Source organism: Sus scrofa, chromosome 1 (assembly GCF_000003025.6).
Source record: "Sus scrofa isolate TJ Tabasco breed Duroc chromosome 1, Sscrofa11.1, whole genome shotgun sequence".
NCBI lineage: Eukaryota > Metazoa > Chordata > Mammalia > Artiodactyla > Suidae > Sus > Sus scrofa.
The window spans coordinates 243,313,477-243,338,309 of NC_010443.5; the positions used below are offsets into that span (position 1 = coordinate 243,313,477).

At 38.1% G+C, this 24,833-nt stretch overlaps 1 protein-coding gene across 3 annotated transcripts in view; it reads right to left on the reverse strand.

Annotated features, from left to right (window-relative positions):
- The window catches only part of GRIN3A (glutamate ionotropic receptor NMDA type subunit 3A), a 153,538-nt gene that overhangs the window by 50,275 nt on the left and 78,430 nt on the right, over nucleotides 1–24,833 (reverse strand). For all 3 annotated transcript variants that reach the window (XM_021066896.1, XM_021066903.1, XM_021066913.1), the window contains one exon: nucleotides 2,607–2,752. In XM_021066896.1, coding sequence (XP_020922555.1) covers nucleotides 2,607–2,752 — 146 coding nt within the window. The remainder of the gene's footprint in view (nucleotides 1–2,606; nucleotides 2,753–24,833) is intronic.

Below are 24,833 nucleotides of genomic sequence, written 5' to 3' on the forward strand. Positions count from 1 at the left end.
TTGCTTCCCCTTTCTTTCTATTCTTCCAGGAAGTGAAATAGCCAATTCAAAATGCATCCCCTTTTCCAGGGGTATTTGATTTAAGTTACAACGAGGCCTATGTTTAACTTCAACCAAAATGAAAAACACACTACCCATCTCCACAGCTGGGGGAGCTTCTGAAAGGGTTGTGGATGCAAATTTTCTTCTAGAAGCTGTGGATGAGGAATCTGAATGGAAACCTGGCAGTAAAATAAAAATCAAGCTGAAAGATGTTTCTCCAAGCAAAGGTTTACTCTCACAGTACCAGAATGCACCTTGGGAGCCAATGGCAACAAGTTACCATTTACCAATACTCCCTAAATATTTGTGGTAGCAATAACAATAGAAAAAAGAAGGGATTTAGTTTTTCTAACTAGTAATTCCTGAGGTTCATCTTGGTGGTATCCTTAAATAACCACTCAGGATTTGAACTGCAAAGTGAAGTTAGCTATGACAGGTCTCTGTTGCATAGGAAAACAAGAAGCAATTAGCTCACAGACTCCCCTGGGACCCTGAGTCACTAGTGAGGAACTGGTGGGGTGTGATCCAGGTATAAGGAGTTTCTAGAGTGGCTAAATCATCCTTATAGGTGTCAGGGCCTTCAGTTGTTTCTCCCATTATAGAATCATGCTCTGCCTTTTTGAGCATTCATTTAATAATAGATGTATACCACAAAACCAATCATATACAACCACATGAAAAGGAATTAATGCTTTAATAGGAATTCATTTATTGGAATACTGTCACCTCAGAGAGCAGGGCCCTAAGGGGGTCGGCCTAAGCCCAGAAGAATTGTGATGAGAGAGGGGAGGGACTGGTTTAACACAGCAACTTCAAGGGTTGTGCCCTGAAGGTCAGGTTCTGGGATGTCAAGGGTAACTTGAGGACTGTGGTTGTTTGTAATGGTGGCTAAGACCAAACATAGGCTGAGCCAACAGTGGAGAGAGAAGCCCAGACATGGGAAGGGAAAGGGCATTAATGATAAGCTCTGCCTATATTCCAATTTGACCTTAATCAATGAGTCACCTGGACAGCTTGGTAAAATTCCAGCATAAGCCCAAGGATCTGCACGTCTCACCACACTCCTAGATGCTGCTGGAACATGTACTGACCTTTGAACATCAAGGACCTACTTTCCAGTTATGTTTTTAGACTAGTCGGCAGCCATGCTTGGAATCTAGAGACCCTGTTCTAGTTCTGACACTGCCACTTGCAAGTTGTATTTCCATGGGCAAGTTGCTTTTTTTGGGCCTCAGCTCCTTCATCTGTGCCCATTTTCCTAACAATTTCTGCTCTCCAAGGCTAAAGTGAGGCCAACTCTGAAGCCTCCAGAATACCTTTAATGAATACCTTTATTTATTTAAGCAGTGGCTTATCTGACCCTTTCACACTGCCATTAGGGCCTGGTTTGTCGGCCATGATTCTCTAGCCCTTGCTATCTCTCTGATATCTTATTCTTTCCCTCAGCTATGAATCTGCCTAAAGGAGAGACTAAAGAACAGGAGCTTGGAGGCACTAAACTCTGTGTCAGAGAGGGACTCTAATGTTTTAATGTTCTTGCGCAATTGAAAGTGCCATTTCATAGTGCTTCCACACCATATATAACTTAGCAAATCTGAGAGCACAAGGCTTCCTCTCTAGACTCTAGATAAAGCCATAAAATTGTTTTAGGGGCTGATTACAAAAGCTCTGGAAAAACAAAGAGCCCTTGTGTCCCATAAAATTATTTATTTCCCTTCTTTCTCAAAAAAGATTTTGAGGTACCAAGTCCTGCTGTCCACTGGGGAGATTGTTGTGTTTGGCAATACAGAAACCAGTTTCCTGGTGCGGCACGATTCCAGGGACTGAGTTTGAATGTGTGTCATTGTCCCGAGACCATCAGGAAGGAGGGAGAGGGCTGTTCACCCACATGCTGTGCTGCTTATCAGGAGCCATTCATCCCCTTCTCCCAGGCAAAGGAGATGAGCAAATCCAGAACCACACCATCCTCCTTTGCATTCAGCTTCACTGAATTATAGGCTCTGATAATCTGCTGTGCAATGTGATTGCTCTTGATTGCTTCTCATAAATTCTGATGAGAAGGATACAGACATGGGAATCATTGCCTTTTATCTCATTCCTTTCCACAGGAAATCTCTAAGATAAATTTCATTTCCTTGGGGCAAGAGGAGACAGTCCACGGGCTTAGAGATTCACTGTGAAGGAAAGAATTGCTTTGGGACATTTTATCCTCTGGCTACATTCCCTGTGTGTTTGATCATTTCAGCACCATTGTTTTCTCAAGTGATGTCAAGCCAACATTTACTTTCCCACCATCTGCTACACTAATGATGCCACTGGCACTTGGATCAAAGCTACTGCCAACTTGGGACTGTGCAGGTAACTAGTAAACTAGGTCATATAATTAAACAGGCACTTATTTTATAGTGCCTCCTGAATCTCACACTGTGTGAGGTATTACCGAACACACGACAGGTATATTTAGTTATCATTAAAAAAAAAAAAAAAAGCCAGCAAACACTTTACGAATAGCTAAGACTTATTTTTCATTGAGAACTTTGTGGACCCAGGAGGTTGACACTCACTTCAGATACTCCACTCCGTCAAGGGTGGCTGGTACATTGTACCTTCTCATATACTCATGCATCTCTGGGAAGCTTTGCCTCACATAATCTTCAGCACTGCTTTCCCGGACAGTTCCAAAGCGGAAGCCTTGGGAGGGATGATGTAGCTTTGAGGTAGAAAAAGAAATGTCTTTAATACAAGTTATTCTTACGGTTGTTTTCAAAATTTTCTTTTTCCATTATTCTTTGAAATCTAGTAATGATAGAATTTTTCAAACACGCACAGTCATACACACAAATTTCCATGTTTTGACATAGATACATGCTCTTTCATCCATTTCACATGAGTAATTGCTCTACATTCAGAAGCAAACAGGTGGAAACGATGAACCAAAAATACAAAACAACTTTCTTCTTTATATCGAGAACATGTCAGAATTCTTTAGAGACTATAAATTGGTATATAGAATCAACCTTGGTATTATAAATTGCTTATCATATAAAGCATAAAGTTAAGATAACAAAGACTGCACCCTTCTTTGGTTAGAACTACACGAAGGCCTGTTTAACACCTTTCATCCTGAGATTGAAATAGACATGGCTCCAAACAGTGAATACATCTATTATATGTTTATTGGTCTTTACGCCATAGCATTTTTAAAGTGTGTTGAATTTATTTTTGGTGTAATTATGAAATGATCTCTTTCTTTTCAATAACTGTATTATCTAGTCATGTTGTATATTTGCTCAAGTAGAATGGCATGTAAGACAATTAAGCAACAGAGGAGAAGGGTAGCAGGAGGGGACCCAGTAATGCCACAGTTCTCCAGGATGCAAAACCTCACAGCAAGGACAGGCAGGACACTGGGAGTCCTGCAGAGGCTTTTTGCACTAAGGATAACAAAGATACAGCACACCAAATGGTATAATTCACGGAAGTTGTACAGAACTGGTAATATAGAATCTAGACTTATTTAAAATAAAATAGTGAACTGGGATTGGGCTGTATTATGAAAATAGTCTAATATGCTGTAGTCAGTGGTATCTTGGAGACTATACTTCTCCACATTTGTTTAAAGTTTTTGCATTTTTTTGTTCTGCTTCATGTTAACATATTTGATATCACTGGTTCCTACCTGAAGCCCTGAGGAATGGGATTCATGGAGTTTATAAAGCTGCTAAAATTGTAAGAATATTTTATGTAAAGATGTGTTTGTAATTTTATCCTATAAGGTAGATAGTATAGAATTGCATTTTTTAATAATTAGGTTTTCAAATTGTTTACAACCTCCATAGGTTGGATCTGGAATTTCCACAGGTTAAGAAATCACTAAATATGGTAACAAATAACTTTCATTTGAAAAATTAATTAGTTTGACACATACTAAAGGTCTAACAGTATAATAATAGTTAAGCAAATTATACACCATATCCTTAGAGAATGTTATCTAATGATAAATCATATTTGTGAAGCACATTTAATAAAACAAAGCATTTAATCATATGACACATGGAGAAAAAGCTTATGTATGATATGATCAAAATTAAATATGTATATAGTTATTTTAAGTGCTATGATTCTTCCCTCCCGACATATGTCATTCATACATACATACACAACACACACACACACACACACACACACACACACCTTGGAAGAAAATATATCAATATTTTAACAATGGTTGTCCATTTGTGGTGAAACGAGGTGTATTTATTTGTTTATAGATCATCTACAGAAACATGCCTCATATCTGTAAGCGGAAAAAAAAAATCCTTAGGGAGTTCCCTCCGTGGCTCAGTGGTTAATGAACCAACTAGGATCCATGAGGATGTGGGTTTGATCCTTGGCCTCGCTCAGTGGGTTAAGGATCTGGTGTCACCATGAGCTGTGGTGTAGGTCACAGACACTGCTCGGGTCCCGAGTTGCTGTGGCTGTGGCCTAGGCCAGCGCTGTAGCTCCAATTTGACCCCTAGCCTGGGAACTTCCATATGCCACAGATGCGGCCCTAAAAAAGCCAAAATAGAAACCCACCCTTTATTTTACAACTGGTGAAATAAATTACTCATTAGTTTACTCAATATTTTTGGAGGCCTACTCTGTACAGTTTTTAAAGTACTGAGGCCCCATGAGTAGATACCAGCTTTGCCACATAGGGACTCACTGCCTGGTTTGTGGTATTTCTTTGGCTACACCACTGTTGAGGAGGTGATATGGCCAACCCATGTGTTTAATTGCTCTATACACTGAACAAATTCTAATGTTTTATGCCAGCACAATATTAATGAGGCATAAATAATACCAACAGATAACACTTTATTGAATATTATGTGCCAAACATGATGTTTACCTGCATTATCTTGATTAATCCTCATAATAACTTTGTGAAGAGGGCACTTTGATACTTCCTTTTTAAAGATTAATCAACTGAAGTGCAGAGAAATGTAGTCGGTAATAAGTAATAGCAAGTAATAAAAGTAATAAAATCATACAGCTAGGAGTAGTAGGGACTGGATTAGAACCAAAGTCTGCCTGATTTCAAAGCCCAAGCAATTTCCCACCACATCACTCTGCCTTCCAGCGCATGGCAGCAAATGAATGGAGAGAAGATGTTTATAAGAATGAACTCATTAGTCTTTTAAAATAGTCTCCTTAAGTCTTAGGCCTCCTTGCTGTTCTCACAGTAGCAAATTGCAGCCTTATGGCTTGAGCAAGGCAATGTTATCAGCATTCTGTTTGTTCAACACCTATCCATTTTCTGAGGCCTAGATCAAGACTTCCATATGAAGTGTTTGGCCTTATCTAGCTTCACTCTCCTATCCAGAAAAACAAAGACAATTTGCTGCTTACTTATCTATGCTGATACAGCATCTTGTACCCATATGTAGGCTAGGTACTTATTTAACCATCTTTCACACTTTTTACGCATATCTCCTTTGATCCAAGAAATTTAGGAGGTATTTCTATTATCTTCCTTTTATAGATAAAGAAACTAAAGATTAGAAAATTTGTTATTTGCCTAAAGTCATAGAGCTAGTAAATGTTGGATCTGGAATTTGATCCCAGATAGTCTAATGGAAAATAGTGAAGTTCCCATTGTGGCTCAGTAGGTTAAGAACCTGACTAGTCTTCACGAGGATGCAGGTTCAATCCCTGGCCTTGCTCAGTGGGTTAAGGATCCAATGTTGTGGATGTGGCTCAGATCCGACATTGCTGTGGCTGTAGCATTGGCCTGCAGTTGCAGCTCCGATTCAATCCTAGTCTGGGAATTTCCACATGCTGCAGCTGCGGCTATTAAAAAAAAAAACAAAAAAGAAAAGAAAAAAGAAAACAGTGATCTTTGAACACCATGAACAGGGCTTCTAATGCTATGTTCTACTGACGCTGGGCCTGGTCATTACAAAACTTGTTACTCATGTGCCAGGTAGTATGCTAAGTACTTTGCACATTTTAAATTCTCACAATAATCTCGTTAAGATAGATGTTATTTTCTTCTTTTACAGATTGAGATGCTGAGGTTTGGGTAAAATAATCATCAAATTCTCGTGGCTAGCCATTAGCAAGATTCAGCCTGTGTTCTTTTCCCTAATACGCAGATTGGTTTTCATTCATTTTTGCACCACAGTTAATCTGTTATTACACTTGGCACCTGACGTGGGCTCTATACATGTTTATTAAATCAATTTATTTTTCCACCATTCTTCTATCCTCTCTTCACCCATTTAACTTCTATCCATCCATCTACTCTCAGTTTAATCATCATTTCCCTAATTTGCTAAGTTAGTTCCTTTCTTAAGCCCTCCTAGCACACACACCTTTCTTTTGTCAAACTTCTCACAGTTGCACCTTTTAAGTTTTAAATTTTATTGGAGTATAGTTGACTTATGATGTTGTATTGGTTCAAGGTATATAGCAAAGAGAATCAGTTATACATATATCCATTCTTTTTTCCCACATAGGTTATTACAGAATATGGAGTAGATTTCCCCTACCACTCAATAGGGAAATATACAGTAGGTCCACAGTTGTACTTTCAAACTTATTTGTGTAATAGCCTAATGTCTAGATTTTCAGTTTCCTCACTGGACTGGACGCTCTTTGTCAAACATTTAATTAACTCTTGTATTCCAATGCCTTTCATCATGTAGTTGCTCAATAAAATGCTTGATGAATGACTGACAGATTCTTTCAACCCTAGGGAAATGAGAGCACTAAAGGAGTTAACATAATAGCTTACAACTCAAGCTCTTGAAATGAACTCTCCTTTTAAGGTAAAAGGGTCTTAGGTCAGGAATTAAAATACTTTTGTCTGATACATGAAAAGAATCTCTTTCAAAGGTCCATTTTCTCACATTAATGCTGTGGCAATATGTTTATGGCCTATGAACTACTTCTTGGCAAACTCTGGACCTCTTTCCTTTGCTGAGTACATCAATTCAGGACTCCTTCCCGAGACACTGGAGGGAGCTGGGAAATAGCAGATAAGGTTTGGAATTCCAGTGGAGGAGGCCCTTTCTGCTTTCTCCTTTTCAGGCTTTCCTGCTGCGTTCGGCTCACAGGCTCTCACATCTCCCAGGCATGGCTCTCATGCCTGTGAAGGGAGCAGATGAGGTTTTGAGAATGGAAAGTTCCTTCACCATTAGCATAAATAACCAGATTCTATGAGAGGCAGCACTGTATCAGCCTGATGGGGACCCCACTCTAACGTGAAGAAGCGTTACAAATGCTGCCACTTTACCAGTGTGAGCCACCATCATGTCTACCCTCCCCACTTTCCTTCTCTTCCCTCCAATCCAGTCAGAGTAATCCTAGAGCCCCAGACTGATCATTTCCCTCACTTGCTTAACACCTATCAACGGCTCCCCATGGCCCTTGGGATGAAGGTGAAACTTCTAATGTGGCCTCTAAGGTCCCACGTGACCTTGCTCCTGCTTTCTTCTCTCCAGCCTCATCTCTTCACTTTCCCCCTGGGGCCCTCTGCTTTAGCCAGTTTTCTTCGTTCCTCCAGTGCACAGCTTCTGCTTGCTAAGACCTCTTGCCTATAGCCTCCACTCTACCTGGGGTACTCTATTTCCTCCACTCCACCTTCCCTTTGTGTAGCTAACTCTTAAATGTCACTTCCTCAGAGAGGCCTTCACTGACCCCTAGACAGATTAGGTCACCAGTGACACCCTCCCATTGTACCCTGTAATTTCACATAGTATGAATAACACTTGGGATTATCTGTTCAATGCCTATTTCCCCAGCTAGATTGTAAATTTCCACAAGGGTGGGGCCCATGCCCATCTCATTTGCATAGTCATAAATCCTCAACACATGCTAGCTGCTATAACTATTACCATCATCTTCATCATGAAGCAAACACAGGGCTTGGTTCAGAGCAGATGCTTAATAAGTATTAGTGTAATAAGTTATTATCATTAACACAAGATTCTTAGTTTAGATACATTACAAATTTGATACTTTTGTTACACTGCATGTTATCTTTCTTTCCTTTTAAACACTGAATTTTTTCCTATCATTCTTATCTTAATTCTTTCTAAGCAATAAATTATTTTTTAAATTTCTGTGTGTTAGATTCTAATTTTAAAAAAGCAGGCTACTCAGCAGTCACAGATTAATAGAATCAGGAAAGGGATCTAAGAAGCTATTGATGCAACCGGGTGGACTGCCATCCTGTGTGTCCATGTGCTGTGAAATTCAAACATCCAGGGACGTCAGAAAGCCTGCATCCAGGAGGGAGGATAAAAGTATACAAAGAGCTGAAGCAGTTGCGCTGCATTTCAACCATCACCAGGAAGCCCCAGAGAAAGAAAAATTTCTTTAAAGTTCCAGCTGAATATTTCACCAGCTCTTCCAATTCTGTTTATATTTGTGTCAGCCTCTTCAGGCCTTGGGGAAATACCTAAGATTAAACTACCTATTTGTGTGTGAATTGTTCAGTATTAATGGAATACTGAACTCTACCCAGAGCACCTGCGTGGAGAATAATCAGACATTTTGCAGAAAGCAGAGGAATGGCTCAAATAAAATGGAAGCAAACTCAAGAAATAATCAAGCTGCTTTGTCCACAGTAGATGTGATGATTTAGATTAAAAAACAATCTCAGTGTTGAATATTTTCATATGAGGTCTCCATTTGCATTTAACTGAGACTGTTACTTAAATATGAGTAGAATGTAGTCACCAGTCTACTTTGGAGTTGGGTGGAAAGGGCCATTCTTAACTTTACCAATGGAATGGGGTACACTAGGTATTGGGACCATAGCTTCTCTCCATGACAGTATTTTATCTACTTATAACCTACAGGCTCTACAATATGGGGTGGTCTCAAAGTTTGAAGGGGCTTTAAAAGTCATCTACCCTAACTGTCCACTGATGCTTGAATCCTTTATAGCAAAGCTAAACGGAGTTTCTTCAAAATGTAGATTGATTTATTAGATGCAGGTTTGGGGTCTGAGAGTCTGCATTTCTAGCAAACCCCCAGTTGATGCTGATACCTTGGTTTGTGGACCAGACTTTATGTATAAAGGCTTTATTTATAATATCACTATCAAGTGCCTATTAAGTCTCTGCTTGAATGTCTCCGGTGACGAGGAAATCACTCCCCTTGAAGTACATTTTCTGTATAGGAAGGGAGACTTAGTGGACCACCCAACCAATTTATCTATTTGAACATGTAATAATAATGATAAGAATAGCCAATATTTTCAAATATTTTCTACAACACATTTAAACCAAACAAGATGGCTACTTTTATTATTTATTAATACATATGAACAACTGAGATTCAGCATGTTGTCTAAGACAAAGAGAAAGATAAAATAATATCTGAATTGGACTCTGTCTTGAATCCCTTACCCTTTTCTGGCACTACATTCTGCCTTTATAGATTTGGGTTATTGTCCAAGTTGTGGTGATAACTTTGAATAATATCTACCTGTCTGTGCTACAGTTTCAAAATCAGGTAGGTTATTATAGATGTGAATGTATAATTTGTATTGCAAACTAGGACACTTCTTTGAAACACTCTTATTACAGGAGAGACAGCAGATGCACTAGGGCAGCTCCCAGCAAACAGGGATGCATGCTCACAGAGTTATTACTCTTTCTTCGAACATTAGGAAACAGAAAAATGAGGTTGGAAATAATGTGCCTGAGCCCTACCCAGATTTCTCTAATGTGAATTACTGAGTAAACTTTATGTCATAATATTTTTTCCCCATGTTATTCCATTTTCTTCTACAGAAGCTAGGTTCTCCATTTTTGAATTAAAAATTTTTTTAAAGTATAGTTGACATATTACATAAATTATAGGTGTACAAGTTCTTACTGCTTTTCTTCATTTTCAGTCTGAGGTCCTCTACATCGGGTCAGCTAATCTCTAGTCAACAACCTTCTTCAACATTATGTTTGATTTATATGAGCTGCAGCCCAGGTCCATCTGACAACCTGAGTCATCGCATCAAATCCTTTGTACACACTAGGGGTTAGCAAACTATGCCCCATGGGCCAAAGCCAACTTGCCACCTGTTTTTGTAAATCAAGTTTTACTTGGAACATAGCCATGCAATTATTTATACATCGTCTATGGCTGCTTTTGTTCTATAATGATAAGAATTGAATAGGTGTGAAAGAAACTAAATGGTTTTACAAAGCCTAAAATATTTACTCTTTTGCTCAAACAGAAAATGTCTGCTGGCCTTTGATGTAGACAGTAACTGATCTAATTAGCTCTTTGACTCCTTCGAATTTTCCTTTATATTCTAAAATCCCCACGGTCACTCAAGAGGTACCACTTTTGGGGGTGTATAAACAGAGGTATAGATTTGATAAATCTCAGCAGGTTTCTTGGCACTGACCAAATTTAGGCTTCAGTTTGACGGCACATCTCAGTCCTAGCTGCATGGAGTATTAATCCCCCAGCAGGAGGTCCTTACTACTGCAGTCCTTTGCTTCTTTCTAGGACCAGTAATAGGAAGGTTCTGGTCACAAAATTCCCGAGGGAAGCATTTGTATGACGTTAGACTAATTTTGAATTTATTTTCTATTATTATTATTTTTTATTACTCAACCTACGTAAAGAGACAAAAGGCCTGTAATTTTGAATTTAAAGTCACAGAGGCAGGTGCAATTGGAACAGCCTCCACAGGCCTGAAGTTATGACAACTGGCCAGTGACACACCTGTTCGCTCTGATTTATTCATTTCATCCTCTTCTTTACCATTTTCCTCCATTCCTCATGTTTTTGATGCAGACTCTGTGTCTGCCATCTTATCAAAGCTGGAATTAATAATTATTTCTATATTATTTCTTCCATTATTTTAATAATGGTGATAGCTAACCCTTATTGGATGTCTCCTCTATTCCAGGCACTGTGCCAAGATCTTAAATTCACCACTTCATTTAATCTTCACAGCGTCTTTTTGTGGTATATATAATCATTATTCCCATTTCAAAGATGAAATAGGGAGGGTGGAGCTGAATCTTGAAGCAGCTTCCCTAAGGCTGTACAACCAGAAAATGGCAGATCAAGGAACTGAACCCAGAAACTGGAGAACTTGTACTATTAATCTCTAGTTTATACGGCCTTTGGGAAAGATTCTTCTTCTTTAAACTATAGATAAGATAGGCATTCTTCAAGTTTAATGGTCAATTTAATCCAAGCAACTAGTGCCAGTTTAAAGAAAGAAGACAGAGAACCCATTCCCTCAGGGTTTTTAAAACAAGGTGTTTATCACAGTTACAGCAACAATAGCAAAACCAGCAACTTTTGAACTGCGCTGTTTACAAAATGCATTCATGCATATTATTCCATTCACAAGGCACAAGCACTCTGTTTGTTTCTGTGTTCTATTCATAAAAAACAAGTTAGATGGTTCAGCCAAGCTCCCTAAAACAAGCACATTCATTCTGAATCCCCTAGTGGTCAAACGCTTATGTTCCATATCTAGCAGTCTTGGTAGGAGCTAAAGACCTTTACTCTCCCTGTTCCATCCCCTCTTGCCAGCATCACCACATCTCTACTCTCATCTCTGCTGCCACACTGGCCATCTTAATGCTTCTTTTTTCCATTCTCTTAGGTTAACAGATGGGGGCTAACTTGAAGAGAGATAGCAAAGTTGGGGAGGCTGTAAAAAATGAGTCCAGGATATAGGAAAGATAAGTAGCTGGAGGACATGTTAGAGATCATGCAGTCCATTCATTTATTTTTATAGATAATAATACAAGTAGCTTCCACTTCCACTGATTATGAACTTCCCATGTGTCAAGCACTCTGCCAAAATCTTACCATGGACTACATATATGTGTGTGTGTGTGTGTGTGTGTGTGTGTGTGTGTGTGTGTGTGTGTGTGTGTGTATGTATGTATTTTAGGGCCACACCTGCAGTAGATGGAAGTTCCCAGGCTAGGGGTAGAATTGGAGCTACAGCTGCCAGCCTATGGTACAGTCACAGCAACACCAGATCTGAGCTGTGCCTGTGACCTATGCTGTAGCTTGTAGCAACACTGGATCCTTAACCCACTGAGCAAGGCCAGAGATCGAACCCGCATCCTCATGGATACTAATCAGATTCTTAACCTGCTGAGCCACAATGGGAGCTCCCAATGGATATATTTTAAGCCTCATAGCAACCACACGAGGAATGTTTTATTATCTCCAACTTTCACACAAGAAATAAGGTTTGCATTTACATAATCTGCCTAAGATCATTCAGCCTATAAACTGGAGCGTTCTCAACTTAGTTAGACTCCAGAGTCTTTTTATATAAACATTCTACTATACTACTTCCTGATCTATATAGTAAGGAGACTTAAGCTCACAATGAAAAAAATAAAGAAGAGACTGGGTTAAGGTCACACAAATAATGCAAAGGTGAACTTGAAAAACCCTAACTGAGGCCCAAGTACAACCTTGTTGAATGTATAATCCTCCCCAAATGAATATGACTGATAAAAATAATTGTTCTTTATTTCTTCTTTATATTAAGCTCTGTTCAACAACAGTTGCCCATCTACTATTTGTGAAACTGTAAGTTTCCAGTCTTTATGTCCTTCTCTAAAAAATAATTTCCTGAATTAAATTTTTTGAGTATCATCTGGCATTGTGGTACCCATTTATTAGGCCTCTGGAAGTCCTTGGTAGCCCTCTGTCTCATGTACAGTTATAAAAGCACAGGGCTTATTATTATTATTGCATTTATAATGGATGGACATTGTAGAATTTCTATAGGGGAATTATTGCTAATCTGTTAACAAATGCTCTCTCTATGCCTTTATTGATTGTTCTTTTCTTTCATTCAAATTATTTTGTTTTGCTTCTTCTCTGACCTTGGTCTCAAGGCATTATTCTATTCATTTGGAATAGCCTATCCTTTTCAGTTCTCTGAAACCATTCCAATTGTCTTCTTCAAAATCCTCTTCAAATCCCATTTTATGCTGTGTGATCTTGTGGAGCTAAGTCCATTTCTCCCTTATATGCCAGACTATTTATTTGCTACTTGTACCACCAACAGTACCAGCATTTCCAAATAGAGAGGCATGGAATAATAATAATAATAATATAATAAAATAATAATAATAATCACAACCATGTACCAGGCATTGTTTAAATTCTTTGGGTGCATAACTTCTTAAATTCTTGCAACAATCCTTTGAGGTTAATCCTATCATTATACACATTTTATAGATGAGCAACCTGAGGCACAGAGCAACTAACTTGTCTAAGCTTGTGGAGCCAATAAATGACAGAACCTGGCAGTCTGTGTGGCTCCATTATTTATGCTCTTGACTGCCATAATACACAGTACAAAAGTTCTGGGCTTTACCAGCTCTTCCTTTAACCTCTGTGAGACTCAGTTTCCTTCTATGCAAAATGGCTAATTGAAGGAATTCAGTCATTGTCCACATAGCCCAAGGGCCAACTGGGGGAGCTTAATCAGTTGCTACAGTCTTTTAGAACTAGAAACTATCTATTGTGTGGATTATAGGCCTGGCCCTCCACACTCAGCATCTCATTTCAGCCTCTCTAGAAAGTTCTATTAATAGCTCTAGTTCATAGTTGGGGAAAATGAAGCTCAGAGACATGAAATAACCTTCCCCAGGCTCTTTAGCCCATGCTGTTGTTATACTTATCCTCAGCTGACTCTAGAACCAAACTACAGGTAAAATATTGTCTTAATGGAACTTTCAAAGGTAATTATGATTACAATTCAATTACTTTAGAACCACCATCCTTCTAAAGATGTGACTCCACAGTAAGTGACAAAACTGGGGCTTGAATCAGGTCAGCTGAGGCCAGAATTGGTGTCTCTTAGAAAAAATAGGAGGATTCCTTTAAGCTCATGGCATCAGAATACCCCCCCTTTTTTAAAAAAAATATAATTGACTTGTTTTCCAGCCAAACTTCAAGATGAAAAATGTCTATAGATGGGGAACTCAAACTTCTCAATTGAGTCCCTGCCCATCACCGTCAGTACAGTACACTGAAGACTGAGCAGGCAAGTAAGGTCCTTAGTGAATCTAGACTCAGCAATTCTGGGCTGATTAAATGCAAATGAATGAAAACAGCTATAAATTTACCTGCAGTCTAGTGATGTAAGCTTTTTGGCACAACTCTACTTAAATCTTTATGGCATAGGAACTTGTTTTACTACCAGTTTTTACTTAGTTATATAACAGAAGCATTAAATATTAAAGCATGTCCAATTTGGTCTTCATTCAGGGTGGGTTGACTGCCAAAGGACACAGAAGGTTTAGCCTTAAGGTCAATATCCCATAGTATAGACCCCAGGAAACCAACCTCTTAGAGATCTGCTAAAGCAAAATATCAAACAAAGATAAAGTACTGAATAACATTAAGAAGAGAGATTATTTCTTCTTCTTGCTTTAATTTTCCCTTAGGCTAGCCCTTGGTGGTGATGTGGGCTGTGTCTAATAATTTAATTTTCCATGGCTGAAGAGTCAATCTGTCTTTGCTCTAGAGAGCTCAGTGATTGAGCTGTTATGATGGAGAGGCCCTCAAAGATTTAAGCATCTATTCTAAACTAATGCATCCCGAGGAAGATGTCTCCCCTCTCCCCCTCCTCCAGGGCAGCCTGCCTGGAGCACTGTTGCCAGCTTTTCCATTTGAGACCATCTCTCAGTTTATGATGGAGCTGGTGTTTGCTTATCTTTCTCTTCTGTTCAGCACATTTGCTCCTGTTAAATGAATCATGAGAGCAGCACAACTAAGGCAGCATTTTTGCTTTGTGAGCCAAGCATCTGAGGGTAGCAGTCAGCTGAGTTAAAGATGCATTTTCTTTCTTCCTCTTTTGGAAATATCAGAAAATTTTCATGTGGTAATAAAAAAGACACAATGATTCATAAAGTTTGCAGTTGAGAAAAGTAAGAATCAGCAATTTGACCAAGATTACACAGCTAACTGGAACTATGTCACATACACATTTAACAGACTAAATTTGTGTGCTGCCTCTGGAATTTAACCTGAATGGAAGTTCTCATTCCACTGTCTTGAGTAATCCTCACAAACAAACTAGGAGCATGAAATAAAGAGTTTAAAATTCACATGCAGAAACTGTCTTGATACTAACTGGAAAAGAAGATCCAGGAACTTTCTCTACTGACTACATAGCATCGGTAAATGCTTAGTGTTAGATGAAGGAATACACCTGGAGTGTAAAGAAAAACAAAAACTGGCTCAAAACCTAAATATTCATGATATTAATTAATCTACACTGAGTTTAAAAAGACAAGTTAAAAGTATCTCATCAGTTTAGAAAAGTAATTCTAAGTGGAAGTTATTTGATGGTTTTAAGATCATCATCTGTTATACTGGTATACATTAAAAAATAATAAAATATTGCAAGTTCTCGTTGTGGCTCAGGACTAATGAGCCCAACTAGTATCCATGAGGATGTGGGTTTGATCCCTGGCCTTGCTCAGGACCCAGCGTTGCCATGAGCTGTGGTGTAGTTTGCAGACACAGCTTGGATCCTGTGTTGCTGTGGCTGTGGCGTAAGCTGGCAGCTGTAGCTCTGATTTGACCCCTAGCCAGGGAACTTCCATATGCCGCAGGTGCAGTCCTAAAAAGCAAAATAAAATAAAATACAAAATAAAATATTTTAAACTAAAATATTTAAAAATTTGGTCACTTATTAAACTCTAATTCTTTTTTTGGCTCATATTCTGAAGGGTAATTTTCAGATAAATGGGCTCATTTGTAAATAGATCATTTCTTCTGAAAACTATAGAAAGTTAGACCTAAGGTGACTTGAGAGCCATTTAATTCATAATCCTTAATTACCAGATGAAGAAAAAGGGTTGACCAGGGTTAAACGACTTGCTCAAGGTCAAAGACTTAATTATGGCAATGTCAGGACCAGAACTTAGTTCCTTCGACTTTTGAGATTATATGAGTCATATATGTATGACAACAGAGGTAATATTTAAGGATGAAATTGAACAGACACATTCTGAATATCCAGATCAATGTTTAAGCTGTTGAAATGGAAATCATGGAAAAACTTAACAAGTTTCATTTTATGAAAAAATTTCAAAAACATTCATTTACTTAATGCCACAAGTAAAACATGGACCTATTCCCACTCTAAGATGCAAACAGAAGCTTTATGGCATAAAGCATTATAGTATTTTTTTTTTCTTTCTGATTCTACTGCCTTCTCCAGAAGTCACCATTGCTGATATTTAGTCATCATCATAAGTATTCTTGAGCTTACCTCTCTCTCTAAGGGGCTGAGTTTGGTATTTAGATGTACTTTTTTGATTACAGCCTGGAAAATGTACTAATCTTGTTTGAGACTACTGTTTTGTTTAATGAACATGAAATAAGAATATAAGCTTAAATCTGGGGCTAGCTGGTGTGCAAGCTACAGAGTGACACCAATGTCTTGGATTTTCATAGTACCTTTTTTTAAAAAAATATACTTGTCTACTTTCAGCTAAAGAACTGCAAAAACACCTTCCATACATTTCCTCTCAACAAACCTGGGTGTCAGGAGGAAGGAATTATTGTGTTCTCCATTTATAGAGTAGGAAATCGAACTCTGGAGAGATTAAGAGGGTGCAGTCTATTGATTATATTAATGTCTCTGATTTTTCTCTCCTCTTTGATTTCATTCCTTGCCATGTCACCATGAGTACCTTTCCTCTTTGGCTCTGGACCCAGGCAGGTGACTTACTTTGGTCAGTGAAATGTTAGCAGACATGATGTGAGAACAGTCTAGGAAAGTGCTTGTACCATTCTACTACAGACCTCTGCTATCACCATAAGAAAGACATGCCTGGATTAGCCTGCTGGAGAATGAGACATGTGAAGCAGGGCCAGGTCACCCCAGCAAATATGAAAGCCACTCCAGGTTAGCCAATAGCTGGCTTCCCTCATATACATAAGTGAGACCCTAACAGGTAAGCCACACCTGGCACGCTTGTGAGCTTTGTAAATGTTTTGGTTGTATGCTACTGACGTTTTGTGGTTGTTTGTTAGGCAATATTATTGCAGTAACTGTTCACTGGTACAGTGGTAACAATTATAAATGAGGAACCAGAAATTTAACTTAGCCTGTCTAAGCCTAGTGCTTATTTGGCCCAATTTTGCCTTTTTACATTTTCACATGCTACTATATTTGCCTGGAATTCCCATTTTCATTCCTCCTATTCTTCCTTTAAAAGCCAGATTAGATATCATCTCCTTTTAGAAGCTTTCTCTGATCTTCTCAAGAAAGAGTTAACTATCCTTGCAGGTGCCACCTCTCCCTTTTAAAAAAATTTAATATTTCATTAAATATAATATTTTCATTATTTTTATTATTTCATATTTTTATGATTCATTAATTGCACTGTGGTGTAATTAGTTGTTTATTTGAATATATTTCTGAAGGGTATATGAGTTTCTCTAAACTCTTTTAGAAATCATCACAGTGCCTCATTAAGATTTTTGGAATTATATTAATTGATAGAAAGAAGAACATGAAAGAAAAAAGGAATAATGTCTTGCTGAATGATTTCAAGCATGTTTCTGATTTGGTTTTGCCAGCCACCTAAGTTAGGGTCCTCAGGTCAGGTGAAGGTTAAAGAACAAAGAATCCCTTAATGTATTAATTTAATACATATATATCATATATACTGTGTACTAGCTGCTAATTATTATGAGTAACATAGAAAAGGTCTCTATTCCAATGGAGAAAAATGATTAACAGAAGGCAAACCAGATAATTACAGATGGTGATACATCAAAGAAAGGAAGAAAAAAATGTTATCATGAGACAGAAAGTCAGGTGTGGCAACAGGAATATTGACATTCTCACTTGATACTTAATGATGAACACAATTCCTTTCCTAGTTTTACGGCAGGATTTAGTCTTAATTTGATTATACATTTCTGAGAACAAAAACTGGGTGTCCTGTTCTTTACATCTTACACAGACTCTAGGCACAAAGAAGAGTTTGCTGGCTGAATTAGTAAATTCAGTTATGTGTGTTTGGGTGTGTGTGTCTTCCCTTCAGATTCTGAAATTTATGCTACTTGCTTGGAGGGTTATTATAGTCTGTAAATTCTACAAATAAATTTCATATTCCTTGCTAATACTTTTGGGCTTCTTTTGAGATTTCCCATTTGGAAATGGTCATAGGTTTTATTCTGAAGATGTATGTCAAAGCATAAATCCTGAATGCCATGAATGTTGGCTGTAATATTTCCTGGAGAAGTCAAGGATGCAGTTGGTGTTAGCCTAAAGTTAAGAGGTATGAGAAAAAACTAGAGTAGATTCTTAGCCCTTATATTAGATATAATCTCTCCTTCATTTATCTGGAGTTCTGGGATTGTGATCATCTACAACTCTGGAGAATTTAGATTTAACAAATAACAAATGTAACAAATTACAGAGCATTGATACTGGCTGGCCACAGTGCCTAGGTATTTTGTATACATTATCTTGCATATGGGTAAAGGTAGTGTTATGAGTAGGTATTCTTTTTAAACCTATTTCTAAGGTGAGGAATCAGACTTGTTCGAATAACTTCCCCAGGATCACAAGCCCAGTTATGCTGCAGAGACAAGATTCAAATACAAGTTTTTGGACTTGAAACAGGATTTGGAGATCTTTCATTTTTGTCAACAAATGTTTATCAAGTACCAGGCTCTGTACTGGGTCCTGGCAATAAAAAGATATCAAATGGCCCAGGGCTGTTCTCATGAGATGCTCTCATGGCACCCCACGAACCTCCTGATAAAAGAGGGAAAAGAGAAAAGGAAAGAATGTAGCAGTCTGTAGAATAACTCTAACACTGAATCCCCCAAGAGCAGTGTTCTCAACATTCTGTTACCACTGAAGACACTATCCCTTTGGGATGGAATTGACCGCTGATGGGTTGATCACAGGTCCTGGGCAGTAAGCCCTGTGCAGCTATGGTTTACATACTTTTCCTGACCTCCTTGGACCAAGGACTCCTGGGACTAGTTCGCTTTCGTACTTTTCTCCAAAGCAAAAGGGTAGAGTAAACTTGTCTTTTATGAAGCTTGGTTTTCTATCAGCATTTAGTTTTTATGTATTCAAACTTTGCTCTAATATGCATAATTGCTGAAAGAAAAAGGCTGTAGAACAGCTATGAATTATGGCTTTTAGGGGAATGAACATTGCAGTTAATGTTGCAAGACAGCTTCCATTATAATCCTGTTTTCACATCCTTATAATTTTTTTAGGGGGGAATGAAGGGGAGGTAGAATTTTTCTTTGAGCCAAAAATTTCCATGGTTTGACTCACCCAAGGTGATTTTATGAAATGAAACATTTGCACAAATGTCTCCATTTATTTTTTGAGTTATTGTATTGGGAAAATGCTGTTCATTTTTACTCCAAGTATTAATGCATAAACTATTCCAAGTATAAATGTCTATTAAAGCTTCAGTCATCACATGCCACTTGTTTCAGAAATGACATGTGAGTAAGACTGTAAAGGAATTATAATTCCTAAAGGCTAGATTTTTTTATATAACTATATTACAGCATTTAGTACAAAAATGGTTAAAATATTTCATTATTTTAAGAATTTCATTGTAATTCTTGGTTAGCACATAGCTTTTCAGAGTAGAAATAAATATTTGGGTTACTTTTACTACTTTTGAATTTATGATGAACTCTAAAGTGATACCAGACATTTAAAAATAACTTCTATACTTTTTGAACTATATTAATCACAGTTTTAATTCTTCAGCTTATGTCTGTTTTAAGTGATTCTCTTGTAAAGACACACTGTTGAGATTTAAAAAAATGAAACCAACTTTCAGGGATCAGAATTACTAATTATTACCATAAAACCGAAACCAGTTCTTCCTATATCTGAGGATCTTTGTTTAGAACTTGGGACACATCTGTAATAAGTGTTTTGTTTCTATTGATTTGTGTCTCTAATTTGCTTTTCCCTTCCACCCATTATTGATATAGTTTGATGCTCTGAAACATCATCTTTCTTGTGGCTATTTATTTTCTATGTCTGACTTTAGATAATTTATTTATATTTAACTTTTGCTAAAAGTCTACTGTCAATATACCTTGTCATTAAGATGAGAAAATAGGAGTTCCCATCGGAGCACAGTGGTTAACGAATCCGACTAGGAGCCATGAGGTTGCGGGTTTGATCCCTGCCCTTGCTCAGTGGGTTAACGATCCGGCGTTGTCGTGAGCTGTGGTGTAGGTCTCAGACGCGGCTCGGATCCCGCGTTGCTGTGGCTCTGGCATAGGCCGGTGGCTACAGCTCCGACTGGACCTCTAGCCTGGGAACCTCCATATGCCGCCGCAGCGGCCCAAGAAATAGAAAAAGACAAAAAAAAAAGGATGAGAAAATAATATGTATACTGTAAATTTTGATACAAATGAAAATTATATTATTACTGAACATAATAATACAATTATTTGAAATGATAGTGAAATATTGTTGAGAATGGTCATGTGTGGTCAGTAACTCTGGGCTTTTCCACTTGGTGGCGATCTTTACATTCTCCAAAGTGAAAGCCATATTCATTAAATGTTTCACACTGAATAACCTCCTGGTCTCTTTTAGAATCTTGTACCTATTATTCTATTCAGTACAATATTTTATGAGCTTATTCTAATTAGGTACCTTTTGAACATTATCTCTATAATCTTTAAATCTTATTCTTTTTTTGACTGGAGATAAAAAACGACAGTGTTTTCTCACTGCAAATTCTGCTCTAGTGTACACACATACACGCATCCATATAGACACATATAAAATATACATATATTATAGACTGTACTATATATACAGTTCCTCATTATACATACATTTACATTATATGCATATATTATACCCAGCATATTATGCTATACATACATATAACATACAAGCATATGAAATATGTATGTTATAAATGTATGAGACCTATTTATCATATGAATACATATGAAGTATAAATATACAAAAGAATTACATATACACACAAATATGTTATATATGCATATTTCTTGTTAGTGTCTAGGCTACATTATTTTCTGATTCTTTTCCACATTGTCCTGTAGCATATCCACACAGCTGTTCTCGTCATTTGGAGAGAGGTTAGATCTCTGTGTTCTCCTTTCAAGGTCTCTTTTTTTCAGTCTCATTATCTGCTTAAGATGAGCCTTCCTCTCCTCTTATCCTTCATAATTCTGATTCATCATTCAGAGTTCATTCAGCTCTATGTTTACTGCCTCAAGGAGGCCTTCTCTGATCATGTCCACCCACTCCCACCAAGTTGATGAGTTTCCTGTTAATACACTAGCATCATCATAATACTTATCTCATACTTATGATTACTTAATGTCTGATTCCCCTGCTAGAATGAACGTTCTCCAAGGAGAGGCTTTAGGATCCGACTTGTCCATTGTTGTAACCCCAGCCAGCCCTTTTCATAGCAGATGCAGGGTGACTTATACATATTTATGGAAAGGACAGATGAACGAGTTGCCTGCCTGCTATTCTCATTTGAAAAATAATTTCTATATTTAAAGTCATTAGTCAATATGACTAGGAATTTAATATGGTTTTTCCTATAATTGCTATAGAGGACAGGCTAGTTATGGTACTCAATGGCTGAAAGCATTTCAACAACTTTTGCCTATGGGGAGCTATAATTTCACCTTATGATATCATAAACCACTCAAGGATTTCATGTAGTTACCAGAACCTTGGGCTAAAATTATAACCCTGAAAGCCCTTGCTGCGTATTAGTCATTTGGTACATGACACAAAGCAAAATATATTCTGCATTCTTGGACTTCAGTTTGGCTCTTAGTATATTGGCTGCTGGATTTTATATCTGACCTGCAAACTATTCAGCTCCCTGAAAGTTTAATTCAGCCAAAAACCTAAGGTAATTCACAAGTACCAGATGTACAAGGAGCAGTAATTAAATGAACATAGTATGATTTTCTTATTTTTTCTGATAATTATCTTTCTTAAATTACATTCCTGAAATTCAGAGCAAATCTTTGGAAACTATGAGCATTCCTACCCTTGCATGTTTAAAAAGTTTTGAACATAGTTTAATATGAGGCAGCAGACTGTACTGAAAATAATGATGGATCTGAAATGAGGAAGCTTGGGTTCAAGTAGCAGCTTGAACTTTTGAAAAATCACTAAATTCTTCTAAGCCTCAGTCTTCTCTCCTACTTAAATGTCTTTTCTGCCTCACAAAGACAAAGAGGCTAAACTGAGGTATTAGAGTGAAAGCACTTGGGAAGCCACGGAGAGCTTTACAAACCATTTGTGCCATTATTATTTGTCATAGTAGTGAAGCAAAAGTCATTTTCTAAAAGCATGTAAAAATGAAAAGAAAATAGCTGCATCAGGCTAAAAGCTTACATTTCCCATATGTAATACTTTCTCTTCTTTCAGCAGTCAATTGCAGATAAGAACCAATGCAAGCCTGTGCCGATGGCAACGTTTTGTGAGTAAAGGGGCATCGCCTTTCACTCCTTTGGAAGAGCTGGAAACAATGATTTGCCAAGTGACTTACAAGATGTGAGGGGCAGGGTGAGAAATGGGTTAACAATGGTTCAAAGCAGCAGCTGATAAGTTGATTGCTATCTCCACAGAGGAAAGAACAAGAGTAAAAAGGCTCACAAAGCAACCCAAGGAAGAACTTTTTTGCAGTGAGGGTCAACCAGAAACTGAGACCAGGGGTTCTTTTCTTCACTGGAACCTTAAACTTGTTAATAGGGCATGACACCACTTATAAGATGAAGGTCAAGTTTAGTCCTGGAACATGCCATAGATTCAAAGGCAAAGGGCCAGCAGCAAAGTGACCTGATGTTGGTGCACATGGAAACTAACCTCCAGAGATACTTGTTCAATCTTTTAAAATTTATTTACCCAATTTTTTCCTTCCTGTGTTTTTCAGATATAACTAACACAGAGCACGGTATAAGTTTAAGGTGTGCAGCATGATGATTTGACTTACCTGTGTCATGAAAGGATTACCACAGTAAGTTTAGTGAACATCCATCATTTCATGTAGACACAACACTAAATCCTTCTCCAATTTTATGGTACAAATGAAACACACAGGGATCTTGCTACAAATGCAGATTTTGACTTAGTAGGTATGGAGCAGAGCCTGACATTCTACATTTCTCTTTCTTTTTTTTTTTTGGCCATGCCCCCATGGCAGGTAGAAGTTCCCAGGCCAGGTATCAAACCCATACCATAGCAGCGACCCAAGCTGCTGTAGTGACAATGCCGGATCCTTTACCCGCTGTGCCACAAGAGAACTCCCAGATTCTGTTTCTAACAAGCTCCTGGAGATGCCAAAATCATTGGTCCTTGGACCTCCCTTCTGAGGAAAAATGATTTAGATAGTGCTTTTTAAATTCTCCATGAATGAGAATGGGATTGGCTTACACCACAGCCACAGCAAAGTGGGATCCGAGCCACATCTGCGACCTACACCACAGCTCAGGGCAATGCTGGAACCTTAACCCACTGAGTGAGACCAGGGATCGAACCTGCATCATCATGGATACTAGTCAGATTTGTTACTGCTGAACCATGACAGGAACTCCCTGAAGGAAATTTTTTTAATACAAAGAAATGGCTGATGGGAGAATTTCAGGATCTGTGGCTGGAAGAAAGATTGGGGAGCCTCTGATATTATTTCTAGGGGTGAGCAACCCTTCTACATGAGTGTTAACTCAGTAAAACAAAATATTCATAGAATGTTTTTACTTAGTATTTTATTTTATAAACATATTTTATATATCAACTTTTTAATTTGAAAATATACATCTAGCTCATTTTTTTCCCCTAAAAGCAACATTATGTACCAGTGAAGGAATGCACACTACTTCAACCAATCTCCTCTTAATGACTATGGATCGTTTCTAGGCTTTCAATAGTACAAACAATACCTACTGATTTAGTCTCTGTCCTCATTGAACAAAATTTATGTGAGCTGAGCGGTGCTGAAGGTGGAGTGGAATATCATTTTGAGGGATTTAGTAGAGGAAGATTAATTAGCACCAGAGCTCATAGTCAGACACTTATGGCTTCATCTGGAGCTTTCTAACCACAGGCCAGAAGAAGTTAGGTGGCCAGTTCATAGGCAGTGGTGGAGGGGGAGCAGGGCAGCAACTGACTGTTAAGCTTCCTGGCTTGCCACTAGATACACTGCTGGTTAGATGTGGTGACTGTTGTACAGTGTAGGTAAAGAGCTCCTTTTTCTTAGTTTGCGAAGTACCTAGGAGGGCAGAGTCTTGTCCGGATAGGTTAGTAGTGATATAACTCTTCCCTGGGTAGGTTAGTAGTGATGCTGGTGGTGAGGGTGGGGTGAGAGTTAATCCGTTCTAGATCTGTATCTTTCTCATTTCATCATTGCACACTGAATCATAGACTATGTGTGCACAAAGTCAAATGGCACAGCTTCAGCCACTGTCTGTGCCCTTGAATCATCTTTGCACGTGAGCAGCTTTCCCAGACTAAGACCCGGGGTGGGGAGAGGGCTGGTTGGAATAAATCAGGTTGAGGATGACATTCTTACGACGCGTATAAATGAAACACTGAGTAGGAATAATTTATAGTCAGATACTGTTGGATATGAGTCCTGCCTCACCGTTTATTAGCTATATGGCCTTAGATAAGTTACCTAATTTCTTTTAGCCCCATTTCCTCCTCTGTATGGATGCAGTAATGTAAATGAGAAAAGTTCATGTAAAACAATTAGCATAGTCCCTAG